At 39.8% G+C, this 15753-nt stretch overlaps 1 protein-coding gene and 1 pseudogene across 9 annotated transcripts in view; one reads left to right on the top strand and one right to left on the bottom strand.

Moving 5' to 3' along the window:
• The window catches only part of LOC131383299 (histone-lysine N-methyltransferase SETMAR-like), a 149248-nt pseudogene that overhangs the window by 41413 nt on the left and 92082 nt on the right, over window positions 1-15753 (bottom strand).
• MTRF1 (mitochondrial translation release factor 1) overlaps window positions 1-15753 on the top strand; it is a 47849-nt gene that overhangs the window by 24254 nt on the left and 7842 nt on the right. For all 9 annotated transcript variants that reach the window (XM_058437811.1, XM_032150758.2, XM_032150754.2 and 6 more), the window contains 2 exons: window positions 5901-6018; window positions 13397-13533. In XM_058437811.1, coding sequence (XP_058293794.1) covers window positions 5901-6018; window positions 13397-13533 — 255 coding nt within the window. The remainder of the gene's footprint in view (window positions 1-5900; window positions 6019-13396; window positions 13534-15753) is intronic.

Raw genomic sequence — 15753 nt, 5'->3', positions numbered from 1 at the left:
ACTCCTGACCTCGGGCAATCCGCCTGTCTCGGCCCTCCAAAGCGGTGGGATTACAGGTGTGAGCCACCGCGCCTGGCCGAAACCTGTTCTTTTCATGGCTACAGATTGGACTTTATAGTCTCTAATGGGAAATCTTTAACTCTCCCCCAGGCAAAGTTGCCCCTCTTATCACTGACCAAGATATTTGTTTGCTTTTAAGTAGAAGTCACTTATTTTCAAAAAAAATGTTCGTTTAATGTTGCTGCCTAAATTTTATCTTAAGAAAGAAAATGAATTCCAGAGATAATATTTCAAGGTCAGTGGGATAATACCAGTATGGGGACCATATATCTGTCTTTTTAGTTGAATACAGCCATCTTCTCTATATTTTTCTTTTCCCTAACCTTTTTTTTAAACATACAGAAAATTTAAAGGATACCACAATGAAAATTGTATAACCTTCACCTGAGGTCGGTTGTTTACATTTTCTCACATTTGCTTGATTCCTATATATATATGTGTATACGTTTATTTAAATGAACTATAAAGGATACAGCAGATACCATGAGACCTTACCTTCCAAATCTTTCACATACATCTCCTAGGGCATTCTCCTATATAAGCACACTACCATTACCTATGAAAACTAACCATAATTGTGTAGTATCTAATATCTAGTACATTTAACAGTTTCCCTAATCAGCCTAAAATTTTTTGTAGCTATTTATTTGTCTATTTTTGGAGGCAAGGTCTTGCTGTGTTGCTCGGGCTGAACTTGAACTCCTGGGCTCAAGGTGATCCTCCTGCCTTAACCTCCTGAGTAGCTAGGACTACAGGCATGCCACTATACCTGGGTATAGTGATTTTTTTTTAACCAGGATCCTGTCAAGTTTCACACATTGCAATTAGTTGTTGTATTTCTTTAAGTTTGGAACAGTCTCCCAACTTTTTTTTTTAATGATAATGACTTTTTGAAAAGTCTAGACCATTTGTCTTGAAGAATGTCCCACATTCTGGATTCCTCTGACTGTTCCTTGTGGTACTCTTTAACTTGTTCCTTTATCCTCTGTATTATGTTGAAAGTTATATCTACATGTTCCATTCTGTGCAGTTTACACATTTTAAGCGAGAATACTTCATAGGTGCAGTTATAGTCATGTTGCATCTTATCAGAAGACACATAATGCTAGATTGTCTCACTTTTAGTATGCCTTAGTTTTAGTAGTGAAGATGGTGACCACAGAAATATCTCCATTGTAAAAGTGTATTTCTCCCTTTGCAATTACTAAGTAATTTCTAGGGTACATATATCCTGTTCCGAATTACCTTTCATCCATAGTTTTAACATCTATTGGTGTCCTTGCCTGAATCAGTTCTTTACTTTGGAGTTGCAAGACGGTGATTTTCTAATTCTGTCATTCCTTACACATTTATTAATTGGCATTCTTCTGTAAAGAACTTTCCTCCCTACTACCTTCTCACCTCCTAGCCCACACTTTCTTGTGTTCTTTTTCTAGTATATGATTTCATTATAAACTCATATCAAGTTTCATGTATTAACCTCATTATAGACTCGTGGATTCATGTTTTAATTCACTTATTTATAGTTCCTTATGTTCAAATAGTCCCAGATTTGGTCTATAGTAGCCTTTTAGGGTACCCCTTTTGTCCTTTTGAAATGATACCATCATTTGAATGCATCTATGCTTTCTGACACAGTTAGATTCCCAGGCCCATTTTGTACTATCCTGCCTCAGACTTAGAGTCAGCCTGGTTAATTTTAGTGGGGAATGTATCCAGAAATCAAGATCTGGATAGCAGGTCTGTTCATTATCGTTAGTGTCGTTACTTCTAGACTCTTTAAGTGGCTATAGCCAGGAAATACATGTTTTGAAATCACAGTTTCATATTATTACTACCAATTCAAATTTAACATTACAGAAATTTTTGTCACCCCTCAACTTCTTGCATTTTGTATTTACATCTCTCCATTAATATAAAAAATCTTGTTTCATAATCACTTTAATATGTTTATTTGGTTTATTATATACTATATATAAAATACTTTCAAAATTACAATATCAACATTACTAATAGTAAACTACTGAGTAATGTTTAAAATTTTTTCCCTTAGAATATATTCTACCGAGAATGTATAGTCAGGCTGGGTGTGGTGGCTCACGCCTGTAATCCCAGCACTTTGGGAGGCCAAAGCAGACGGGATCATTTGAGGTCAGGAATTCGAGACCAGCTTGGCCAACATGGTGAAACCCTGTCTCTACTAAAAATACAAAAAAATTAGCCAGGCGTGGTGGCTCGTGCCTGTAGTCCCAGCTACTTAGGAGGCTGAGGCAGGAGAATTGCTTGAGCCCGTGAGGCGGAGGTTACAGTGAGCTGAGATCATGCCACTGCACTCCAGCCTGGGTGACAGAGTGAGACTGTTTCCAAAAAAAAAGAATGCATAGTGAGACCACTATGCTCAGAGATCATCTGAAATAATTTTTTTCTGTGTGGTTATGTTATTATGATAAATATTTTGATTCATTTATTTCTGTTTTTATTTCATTTTAGGATTTGATTTTTCTTTTCTCTTTTACTTAATTTTATTTTTATATATTAAACATTTACATGGTTAAAAAATCAAAACCATAGAGTTATCTTGCTTCAATCCTTATTTCTTCTACCCCATTCCCACTTACCCTGTTTTTATTGTCATATTCTTTTTTTTTTTTTTGAGACAGATTCTCACTCTGTCACCCAGGCTAGAGTGCAGTGGCCCATCTTGGCTTACTGCAACCTCTGCCTCCCAGGCTTAAGTGATTCTCCCACCTCAGCCTTTTGAATAGCTGGGACTACAGGTGTGTGCCACAATGCCTGGCTAATTTTTATATTTTTTGTAGAGACGAGGTTTCGCCATGTTGCTCAGGCCGGTCTTGAACCTCCTGAGCTCAAGTGATCTGCCTGCCTTGGCCTCCCAAAGTGCTGAGATTACAGGCATGAGCCACAGCACCAGGCCTGTTTTCATATTCTTGAAAATGAAACCCATTTAGTGGCATTTCACTATTCTAAAAGTACAAGGTTATGTTCTCTTAACTGACATTTAAAATGCTTTATCTGCCCTAAGTCACCATTTCTGTATCCAGAGTTCCCCAAAAGTCATTAGATCATTTCTGTAACATTTGGGAGAATGTGACATATGATATCCACACATTTTCTACATAACTACTTAATATACTATAGCCACATGAAATGGTAAGTCACTCTTATCTCTTCAGTATTTATTGAAGTCTTAAGGCAGCCAACTCTAACATATATTAGCAAAAGCCGTATAATCTTTTTCTTCACTGTGTTGCTGTCATTTGAGAAGAAACATACGAAAGAACAATCAGCTAAACAGTATATTAGATTCCAGCCTTGACCCAGTTACTAGTTACTGTTCAAAGAGGAAAGTCACATTTGTCTTCTGTCATTCATACTAATGAACGATGAATGTGGAACAAAATGTTAGCTCTCCCCTTAAAAATAGCATATTTGTTGTAGGCCGGCCGCAGTGGCTCATGCCTGTAATCCAGCACTTTGGGAGGCCAAGGTGGGTGGATCACGAGATCAGGAGTTCGAGACCAGCCTGGCCAACACGGTGAAACCCCATCTCTACTAAAAATACAGAAAGTAGCTGGTAGTGATGGCACACACCTATAATCCCAGCTACTTGGGAGGCTGAGGCAGGAGAATCTCTTGAACCTGGGAGTCAGAGGTTGCAGTGAATTCTGAGGTCACGCCACTGCACTCCAGCCTGGGCAATAAAGCAACTCTGTCTCAAAAACAAAACAAAACAAAACAAAACAATTTGTTAACTCTGTGTGTGTGTGTGTGTGTCTGTGTGTGTGTGTATCTGTCTGTCTGTCTGTGTCTGTGTATAAGTTTCCAAACTCTTGAACCTGGGAGTCAGAGGTTGCAGTGAATTCTGAGATCACGCCACTGCACTCCAGCCTGGGCAACAAAGCAAGACTCTGTCTCAAAAAAAAAAAAACCAAAAAACAAACAAAAAATATTTGTTAACTGTGTGTGTGTGTGTGTGTGTGTGTGTGTGTGTGTCTGTGTATAAGTTTCCAAAGGCTGCTGTAACAAATTATCACAAACTTAGTGGCTTCAAATAGCAGTAACTTATTATTTCACAATTCTAGCAGCCAGAAGTCCAAAATCAAGGTGTCAGCAGAGTTGTGCCTCTCTGAAGGCTCTGGGGAGAATCCTGCCTTGCATCTTCCAGCTTCTGGTTGCTCCAGGTGTTCCTCGGCTTGAAATGATACCACTCTTCAAATTCACATGGTCTTCTCCTTTACTGTCTCCTCTAGTTGTTTCTTATAAGGACACTTGTCATTGGATTTAGGGCCTATCCTGATAATCCAGGATAATCTCATCTTAATTACATCTGCAAAGAACCTTTTTCCGAATAAGGTTCCATGAATTAGAACATGAACATATCTTTTTGGGAGCCACCTTTCAATCCACTAATAAACACACACATACACGAATGAAGTTGTTTTTCATTATTCCCAGTAGTTATGTTCTGTAAAGTTGCAGCAAACACTAATTTAGTAGATACTGAACCACTTGGGAGTAATAGTTCAGTATTTGTTAAATCAGTGTTAGGAACAATGGTTCAATATTAGCTAAATCCAGCTGAGCGTGGTGGCACACACCTGTGGTCCCAGCTACTCAGGAGGTTGAGGCAGGAAGATTTCTTAAGTCCAGGAGTTCAAGGTGGCAGTGAGCTATGATTGCACCATTGCACTCCAGCCTGGGCAACAGAGTGAGACCCTGTCTCAAAAAAAAAAAAATTAGCTAAATTCATACACACACACACACACACACACTGAGCTCACGTAGATTATAATCTTAAATTCTAAAAATAACCCATCCTGGTAGATTCTCTATACTTTACAAAAGAGAAAAATGAGGCTCAGGAGTGTCAAGTGACTTGCCTGATGCTGCTCCACTAAAAGGTGCTGGAGTTCAGCTTCAAACCCAGTCCAAATTGGTCCCAGAGCCAGAGCACTGCTCTGCTGTGTCCCCTATACCTCCATTCTCTGGTCATCTCTGTAGGAGAGCTGCCACAAGAAGGCAGAATGTTACCTTGTCCTACTTCAGCTGGCAATGGGCAAATGTGGAGCAACTCATATTTTTCACTGCCCTATGCATGCCTGCAAATGACTGTGGAAGTGCCTCCGGTGTTGATTTGTGGATACAAATAAATTTTAGTGAGTAGGCAAATTTGCAAATAGACATTCTGACAATAATGAGAATCAACAATATATAGTATATATGTGTGTATTTTATATATTTTTGGGGTTTTCTTACATGTAACTTTGGGATGATGAATGATGAAACTTTTGAAAGATTGAAAACTCAGTGATCTCATAACATCCTAAATCAGTGCTTAAAAATGGAATCCCAGGGCCAGGTGTGGTGGCTCATGTCTGTAATCTCAACATTCAGGAAGTCCAAGGTGGGACGATTGCTTGAGGCCAGGAGTTCAAGACCAGCCTGGGCAAAACAGCAAGACCCCATCTGTACAAGAAATTTTTAAAATTAACATGGCATGGTGGTGTGCACCTGTAGTCCTAGCTACTCAGGAGGCTGAGGCAGGAGGATCACTTAAGCCCAGGAGTTTGAGGTTACAGTGAGCTATGATTGTGCCACTACACTCCAGCCTAGGCAACAGAGGGAGACCCTGTTTCAAACAAACAAAAAATAGCATCCTATTGGAATGGGGAGTTTATTGCTCTTTCTTTGGTATAAGTTACTTCTCTTAGTCTAAAGGCTATAATTTATCTTAATACAGTTTATTTGAAAAATCTTGGAATCAATTTCATATTAAAGTATTCATGGAGTGTAGAATTATGTCATGCCTTCTGTTCTAGGTGGATGTGAAATTGAACCCTAAGGATTTGCGAATAGATACATTTCGAGCCAAAGGAGCAGGAGGGCAGCATGTTAATACAACTGATAGTGCTGTCAGACTTGTCCACATCCCCACAGGTAAGCAAGCCCCTTAGTTTTGTACTTTTAACCATTTTTCCATCTTACTCAACATTTGGAAGGAAATAGTCCAATGTGAGTGTCTAGTTCCTTGCACAGCTCTTTAAAAATGTCACTGGAGTTGTGGATCAGGATGGCTATTGTGTTCATATTACCCTTCTGTTTGGAAAGATTCCTTTCTGAAAAGATGCAGACAGTGAGCAGACCTATTCAGGGAAGCTTCCCAGGTATGCTGGACAGGAGTGAGCAAACAGAGGTGCCCCAGCCTAAATACAGATGAAACACAGAAGCAGCCTTGCACGGGCCACCACCATGGATATTCTGCCACCTTGTAGCATGACGGCTAACTCCATTAGGCTTTGCTGCACTAACGCTTTTATTTTGAATATTGGTAATTTTGGTATACTCTGAGGTGGTTTTGCGGTGCGTAATGTGATTTTAAATATTCCTACCGTTTTTCAAATTAAAATTTTATTTAACTCCTTAATTTTTTTAAATTAATTTTTACATTTCATGTATATGGTTTTAAAAGTCTAATGGCAAAGTCCTATAACAAAAAAACCAACAGCTCTCTGGACTTGTTCCCACCTTCTTCCTACTTCCTCTACCCTCAGTTCCCATTTCCTAAAGATAACCACTTTAAATTCTTTTAGCTCACTTCTCTAGCTGCAAAAAACAAATAAACCTCTTTTGGCTATTTCTTCTGGTAATTACCTCAGTATTTCTAAATAATAGGCAAGTATTGCTCTTCTGACCAACTATAAAGATTATATATTTACGTCTTAATGTGGTAGATGAGAATTTTGCCCTTCTTATATACCTTTTCTTCTTCCAAATATTTATCTTTTGGCAAACTTAATTTTCACGGTGTTGATATAATGAACAGATAGTGTTTGACACTGAGCCCATTAATATACAGTCCTGTGATTTCATTTCCTAGAGTTAATAATTACCTCATTGATTTTTCATCTGTCTACTTTTCTTTGACTCTGAGTTTGCCTACATCTTCCAAAAGTTGTGTAAAATGAAGTCACTCCAGTGCTCTCTGGAGACTCCATGACAGAGCACTCCATCATCTTGCTTCAGTGTGGACCAGCTGCTCCCCAGGACATTGCACAGGGGTTGTCCTGGTCATCAGCAGTTGGGGAGTTCCTTTCATCTCTGTTCTGTGTTGGATCCTCCCGTTTCTTGGGTTCCATATCGTCTTTTCTCTTTGTTACTCTGTCGTTTTAACAAAGCTCATCTTTAAGTGGCTTCCTGAGAAAAGATTTGTGACATGTAAATATTTCAAGGCTTTGTAGATCTGAAAATAGCTTTATTCTAACTTCACACTTCATCGATCATTTCATGGAAATAATTTCCCCTTAGAACATTGAAAGTCTTTCATTCCTTGTATTTGTTGCTTTCAGTTTAGAGACTCATGCCTTTCAGCTCTGAAATACTTTCTTCAATAATTTCTTGTGTAACATTTTATTTATTCTTCCTGGGATTTCTGTTAGTTAGATGTTAGACCTCTTGAATTTTTTTCTTCCTCATATTGTCTGTCACTTTGTTTTTTAGTTCTTTTTCCTACCCTTTTTCTGATTGTAAAAAATTTATTTTTTTTTAACTTTTGAGAGCTCTTTCTTGTTCTCAGAATTGTTTTCTCATAGCATCCATTTCTTATTTTGTTGATACTTATTTCTTTTTTTATTACTGAAGGACATTAATTTTAGTTTCTCTGAAGTTCTCTTCTGCTTTCTGCAGTGTCTCTGTTTCTTCTGAGTTTATTTTTGTTTCATTCTTGCTTTACTTTTCTTTTTTTTCTTTTTGAGACAAGGCCTTGGCCTGTTGCCCAGGCTGGAGTACAGTGGTGTGATCACAGCTCACTGCAGCTGTGACTTTCCCAGGCTCAGGTGACCCTCCCACCTCAGCACCACTCCCCTGCCCCCCCTTCCTGGTAGCTGGAACTACAGGCGCTTGCCACCGTGCCTGGCTAATTTTTGCTTTTTTTTTTTTTTTTTTTTGGTAGACACCAGGTTTCTCCACATTGCCCAAACTGGTCTCCAACTCCTCGGCTCAAGTGATCTGCCTGCCTCCGCATCCCAAAGTGTTGGGATAACAGACATGAGCCAGTACACTCAGCCCATTCTTACTTTCGTGTTGGAAATTTCTAGGAATTCTTGGCTGTCTGTACATATGTAAGAGTCAGGTTCTGAAGCTCTGAGTGTACTTATCCACATACCCATTAGTGAGTTCCACTGTAGAGCAGTTAGAGGATTAATCAGCTTTTTTATTAGGGACCCCCAGATGTCTATGTCTGTAGACCTTTTTCTCTTGTGAGTTTGTTTTCTCTTGAGAAGGATCTTCCAGGATACAGCTGAGAGTAAGGTCAAGGTCTCACCGTTCAATAGCAGTTGTTTACTTAATCCTCTTGTCTTCCCACCCATGCTCCACACTTGCCCTCCCTTGTAACTAGTCCCAGGTCTAGAATTTTCCTGATTTAATTATCCAGAAATATACCTCCTGCCTTCTGCATATTGAGGAAGGAGACTTGAGGATCTATTTGTTATTACAGACTTTCTGTATTTAGCCCTAGCTCCTCAAGCCTGACTTCTGAAATACCTGGTGTCTCTATTTCTGAGCCTTTCTGGCACTTAGCAGGGCAAAGTGGCCAGTTTCTGGTCAGCATCTCCCTCTACAGGGAATTAAGTCTCATCTTCCTTGCAGCTGCTAAGTCATTTACCATTCTTCCATCCACTTTCTGTCTTTAGTAGATCATGTTTGGGGATTATACACATGACCTAGTTTTATTTCAGATGGAGTTTGTGTTTCTGTTCTTTGTTCTTGTTGTAGTGTGATTAAAAAAAAAAGGAGGGGGGGGGCCAGGTGCAGTGGCTCATGCCTGTAATCCCAGCACTTTGGGAGGCTGAGGCAGGCGGATCCCCTGAGGGCAGGAGTTCGAGACTAGCCTGGCCAAAATGGTGAAACCCCGTCTCTACTAAAAATACAAAAAAATTAGCCGGGTGTAGTAGTGTATGCCTGTAGTCTCAGCTACTGGGGAGGCTGAGGCAGAAGAATGAGTTGAACCCAGGAAGCAGAGGTTGCAGTGAGCCGAGATCATGCCATTGCACTTCAGCCTGGGCAACAAGAGCAAAACTCAGTCTCAAAAAAAAAAAAAAAAGGAAACCATCTTAAAGTCAGACATCATTATGATTGCTTGTATTGTTTGTTGTATGAAAAGCTAAAACAACCTAAATATCCAACAATAGGATAATTTCATACTTTCTCTTAACTTTCCTTTATTGATTTTTATTCCATAGGAAACTGTTAAAAAAAAAAAAAAAAAAAAAGCCCGGTGCAGTGGCTCACGCCTGTAATCCCAGCACTTTGGGAGGCCAAGGCAGACAGATCACCTGAGGTCGGGAGTTCAAGACCAGCCTGACCAACATGGAAAAACCCCATCTCTACTAAAAATACAAAATTAGCCGGGCATGGTGGCGCATGCCTGTAATCCCAGCTCCTCGGGAGGCTGAGGCAGGAGAATCGTTTGAACCCAGGAGGTGGAGGTTGCAGTGAACCGAGATCACACCATTGCATTCCAGCCTAGGCAACTCCATCTCAAAAAAAAAGAAAAGAAAAGAATATATGCATGAGCAAAAGAACATAAAACATCCGTAATAATAACCCAGTAACTATTGTTGGCATATATCTTTGGTATACATCCTTTCAAATTCTTTTCTGTACATATAAAAATACGCCATTTTTTCCCCAAAAATGAAGTTATACTTTTTTTTTTCTTACATGGAGTGTAGCTCTGTCACTCAGGCTGGCATGCAGTGGCCAGTGAATCTTGGTTCACTGCAGCCTCTGCCTCCAGTGTTCAAGCTATTCTCCTGCATCAGCCTCCCAGGTAGCTGGGACTACAGGCGTGCACCACCACACCTGGCTAATTTTTGTATTTTTAGTAGAGACGTAGTTTCACCACGTTGGCCAGGCTGGTCTCGAACTCCTGACATCAAGGATCTGCCCACTTCGTCCTCCCAAAGTGCTGGGATTACAGGCATGAGCCACTGTGCCTGTCCTGAGGTTATACTTTCTGTAATTTGCCATAATTTATTTCAACAATACATAAATTGTTGGATACTTAATGTGTTTCACCTAAACCCTGTATTGTTGGATATCATTCTATATTATACACAGTTCAGAACAGTAATAATTAGCTTAAGATGAATTAAAAATTAAAATGGGTAAAAAATTGGGTAAAAGGTGATCAAAACTGACAAAATAACCAGAATACTTTAAAACTTAAAGGTTGTAAAACCACTCTAGCCATAAATTGCTGACTTTACAAAAAGTGACTTACAGAAAGTAGAACTGTGGTTATTAGAGACTAGGAAGGGTAAGGGGGAGGGGAGGACAGAGAGAGGCTGGGTAAGGGATACAGAATTACAGCTGGATAGGAGGAATTAGTTCTGGTGTTCTGCAGCACTACAGCATGAATATGGTTAATATTGATTTATTTATTGCATATTTTCAGAAAGCTAGAAGATTTTGAATGTTCACAACACAAATAAATGACAAATAAATTTTGAGGTGATGGATGTGCTAATTACCCTGATTTGATCATTCCACATTGTATCGAAATACCACTCTATATCCCATAAATATGTACAATTATTACATGTCAACTAACAATAAAAGGAAAAGAAAGTGACTTTATCATTGTGCTGCCAGACTTACCTTGGGCCAATTATTTTTTAGCCACTTAGATCTGAGTCTTTGGTTTCAAAGAGGCCTGAAGGCCTACCCTCAAACCTTCCCTTTAGGCAAGCAAGGCATGTCAAGACCAAATCCTTATGAAGCCATGCAGTTATGATCAAGTGATTTTTTCAGCCTACTTCTTCCATATTTTGAGGATTGCCATGGTTTCAGCATCTGCCTCAAGGAAAACTCAGCCTTTCTTCCATTTCTCCTTTATTACCAGTTGGTGAGTAAAAGATGCCCTCTGTAATTCTTTCTTCCTTCCTTCCTTCCTTTCTTTTTTTCCTTCTTTCCTTCTTTCTTTTCTTTTCTTTTTTCTTTTTTTTTTGAGACTGGGTCTTGCTGTGTTGCCCAGGCTAGAGTGCAGTGGCATGATCATAGTTCACTGACTATAACCTCGAACTCTTGGCTCAAGCCATCCTCCTACCTCAGCCCCCTGAGTAGCTGGGACTATAGGTGCAGCTACCACGCTGGCTACTTTTTGTATTTTTAGTAGAGACGAAATCTTGCTATGTTGCCCAGGCTGGTCTCAGAACTTCTGGCCTCAAATAATCCACCTGTCTTTGCCTCCCAAAGTGCTGGGATTGCGGGTGTGAGCCACCGTGCCCAGCCCCCTTCTATTATTCAATATACCTTCCCTCCGTCTACATCTTCTATTCTTAAGGGAGTACTCATTATCAAATACTCCTCTATAGAAAGTACATTATAATAAAATACATAATAAAGTGATTCCCTTAGGAATTACTGAGCTGGAAAGTAATAGTTTTGATCTAAAAGTTCTAACCTGAGTGAGTTGATAGGAATAATACAGGTGCTTAGGCAAAAATCAGTACAGATCAGCTGACAAGAAGAGGAATGTGGAGGAGAGCTCATGAAAGCCTGGCTGTCTTAAAATGGAAATGTTCATATTCTTTTGGGTAGTACAAAAAGGATATGAGAGTCAAGGAAACTCCAGACAAATACCTGGAAGATGGGGGCCAGTCAGTGCCCCCAGTCCAACCAGATGGCCGCAGTAAAGCAGTCAGGAAGTGATTAAACTAGTAGAGGTGAAACCTCAGTGCCCTACTAAAAGTATTAGCAGGTAGTGACTGTAGCTTATTTAGACAGGGAGAAAACATACTTCAGAGAATAGAATTTTATAGAAATTCTTTACATCTCCAGCAAAATATTTACCACTGTATCAGTGCAGATACGCTAAGCTAATGGGGCTTTTGGTTTTTAGTTTTTGTGATTCAGAAAGAAAATCCCTTTCTCCTCTAATGTACTGAGGAGCAGGATTAGACTCGGACCTCAGAGTGGTATCTGCAAAGTTAAGAACAACACAGCCTCAAGAAGTGATCATTTCAGGGCTGGATTTGGGCCAGAAACTGGACTACACAGTGGGCCAAACCCACCCAAATGCAGAAGCTGGCCAGCCAAAACTTGTGTGTGGTTAGATGTATTGATTAGCTGGACCCCAGCTAACTCAGACTACACAGAAGAACTTAGAAATTTAGAACTCAGAGCTGGGTGCGGTGGCTCACGCTTGTAATCCCAGCACTTTGGGAGGCCGAGGCGGACGGATCACGAGGTCAGGAGATTGAGACCACGATGAAACCCCATCTCTACTAAAAATACAAAAAATTAGCCAGGCGTGGTGGCACACACCTGTAGTCCCAGCTACTCGGAGAGGCTGAGGCAGGAGAATGGCATGAACCCGGGAGGCGGAGCTTGCAGTGAGCCGAGATTGCGCCACTGCACTCCAGCCTGGGCGACAGAGCGAGACTCCATCTCAAAAAAAAAAAAAAAAAAAAAAGAAATTTAGAACTCAGAAAACTCAGAAACATTCACTATAAATTCTTTTTAAAGACTCTGAATAGCGTCTTTTCATTGGCTTTTTTCTGTAAAGGTTTTTTTTGTTTGTTTTTTCTGTTGTTGTTTTTGGTTTTGGTTTTAACAGAGTCTCGCCGTGTCACCAGGCATAATCTCGGCTCACTGCAACCTCTGCCTCCCAGGTTCAAGCGATTCTCCTGCCTCAGCCTCCCAAGTAGCTGGGACTACAGGTGTGTGCCACCACAGCTGGCTAATTTTTTGTATTTTTAGAGATGGGGTTTCACTGTTTTAGCCAGGATGGTCTTGATCTCTGGACCTCATGATCCACCTGCCTCGGCTTCCCAAAATCCTCGGATTACAGGTGTGAGCCACCACGTCCGGCCATTATAAAGGTATTTTTAAAACCTCAGCTCTGTGTATATTTGTGACTGAAAGGAGAAAAGGCTAGTTCTTCTTGAGTTGGACAGAGAATGGAGCAGCGCAGTATAGGGAGTGGCAGTAGTTTGCTGTTTGTTGAGCTGCAGAAATACCTGGATGAGCTAGGAGGAAGAGGCCAAGCTTGGGGACTGAAAGGATAGGTAACCATCTATGGATGCTGCTGCTTTCTGGGTGCTCATACGGAGTTCTCATTTACATATCAGAATCTAAAGAGCCAACTACAGCTATAATCATAACCCAGCTAGTTTCTGAAGTGTGCTAAACCTAAAATGTTTGTATCTTTTGTGATCTTTTCCTGATTAACCTGTCTCATTTAACTGTTTCTTGGTTCTATCTTAATTTGGTGGAAGCTACAGTTTACCTTCTGATCCCTGTTATTTTTCAGGGCTAGTAGTAGAATGCCAACAAGAAAGATCACAGATAAAAAATAAAGAAATAGCTTTTCGTGTGTTGAGAGCTAGACTCTACCAGCAGATTATTGAGAAAGACAAGCGTCAGCAACAAAGTGCTAGAAAACTGCAGGTAAGATTTACTTGGTACAATAATTTAGTGACTGTTTAAAGAAAAGTCATTTTCTGTAGAGAATGCAGTGTTTGTTCTTGCTTAAATGGGAATGTTTTAGAGCATAGAGAAATGTGCTCCTTTGTAAGTAAGCAGTAACTTAGTGCAAATGAACTGATGGGTTATGGCTTAACTTGGGCATACCGGTTTGCAAGTTAGTAAATGTAAGATGTATAAACTAAAAATTATTTCCTAGTTGTTTCCCTCTTGTGTTTATATCATTACTGTCTTCAGAAGAAAATGGTTTAAAAGACAAATAATTCTTTGAGAATTAAGAACGTTTTTGATTTTTAAAAATTAAAACCTATGCTTGTATTATAACTCTATGTGAGATCAAATACAAATGGCATTGCAAAAAACTGGGAACAGTGAATCCTACTGATGGAGACTAGGGACAAGGGGTAGAAAGGAAATTTATTTTTCATTATATATCATTTGGTACTTTTTGAATTTTGTACAATATATATGGTATAGTGTTACTTATTCAAATAGATAAATAGATGAATTCTAAGCAAAATGAATGTCATTATTTTAAGTAAACCTAATATATAATTTAAATTTTTTTTTTTTTTTTTTTTATGACGGAGTCTTGCTCTGTCACCAGGCTGGAGTGCAGTGGCGTAATCTTGGCTCACTGCAGCCTCTACCTCCCGGGTTCAAGGGATTCTCCTGCCTCAGCCTCCTGAGTAGCTGGGATTACAGGCACGTGCCACTATACCTGGCTATGCTACAGTGATTTAAATTTGGAAGATTTTGTGGCCTTTTAGGATAATGAATTGTCTAAACCGTTATACTTTTCATCTAGATGTGTCCTAGCTTTTTCACACTTTTGCGTTTCTAGCTTTCTTTACCTACATGCTAACTTGCAGGTAATAAAAGTGACAGGATAAATAATATTAACACTATTAGTGGTAATCCCAGATTGTAGCGCATCATCAGTGTATACACTTGCAGATAGGAATGCTCATTTACAAACCATAACTTATTTTTGTTTTTAACAAGCAAACAATATACCCTGAGTACACACCATTACTTCTTGGCAAATAAGTGATAACACAAACACTATAAACTCTGCCACATTTGAATTTTTAAAAGACATTTGGATTTACTTGCCGTTTAACATTTTGGCACCAGACGTTCCACAATTTTTTTTTTTTTTTTTTTTTTTTTGAGACACATTCTCTCTCACCCAGGCTAGAGTGCAGTGGCACGATCCTGGCTCACTGCAACCTCTGCCTCCCGGGTTCAAGCAATTCTTGTGCCTCAGCTTCCCGAGTGGCTGGGATTACAGACGTGCACCACCATGCCTGGCCCATTCTTGTATTTTTTATAGAGATGGGTTTTTGTCATGTTGGCCAGGCTAGTGTCGAACTCCTGGCCTCATGTGATCTGCCCACCTGAGCCTCCTAAAGTGCTGGATTACAGGTGTGAGCCACTGCACCCAGCCCACAAAGTAATTTTTAAAATAGGTATTCAAGATTGGCTGTATGCAAATTGTTCATGTGTGTCTTCTTCAGTAGTCTGATTGACGAGCCAAAAAAGACATCACTGCCTCTTGAATAACTTATCCACCTACGTGAAATGTTTTAATAGGGATTTCTAAGGCTTAGAAGTTTTTTCTTCAACCAAGATATACACTTGGCTTTTATACAGAAGGCATTATGCCACATTCCCAATCCTGGTTCCACTAATCACCTAACAAGCTTTCATAGATGCCCAGGCCCTACCCCAGAGATTCTGATGTAACTGATCTGGAGTGAGGTCCTGGCCATTAATATGGTGCTTTGGGACAGTGGTTTCCAAACTTGGCTGATTGTCAGAAGAGATGATCTGGGAATGTTCTCAAAATACATAATTCTGATCCATTATATCTGAGATTGGGCTTAAGAATCCATAATTTAAAAAAATTCTTCCAATGGTCAGGAGTTTAGTTTCATATCGCTTGCCTTAGGGTTTAAGACAATAAGTTATAGAAATGTCTTATTTTAAAATGTGACAGCAATTGAGACAGGGTGTTGTGTATATCGGGTGTTGGGGAGGTGGAGGAGATGAGCAGACTAAGAAGAATGCAAATAACTGTAGCATGAGACAAACTGGTGTGCCATGAAGAACATTCCAAGTACAAGGGGTTTCAGGGAAGAAGAGAACGTATTTCAATTGCTGGGGCCAGAAAGGCAGAAA

This window comes from Hylobates moloch, unplaced genomic scaffold (assembly GCF_009828535.3).
Source record: "Hylobates moloch isolate HMO894 unplaced genomic scaffold, HMol_V3 SCAFFOLD_4, whole genome shotgun sequence".
Classification (NCBI taxonomy): domain Eukaryota; kingdom Metazoa; phylum Chordata; class Mammalia; order Primates; family Hylobatidae; genus Hylobates; species Hylobates moloch.
This window is presented reverse-complemented; position numbering and strand designations above follow the sequence as displayed.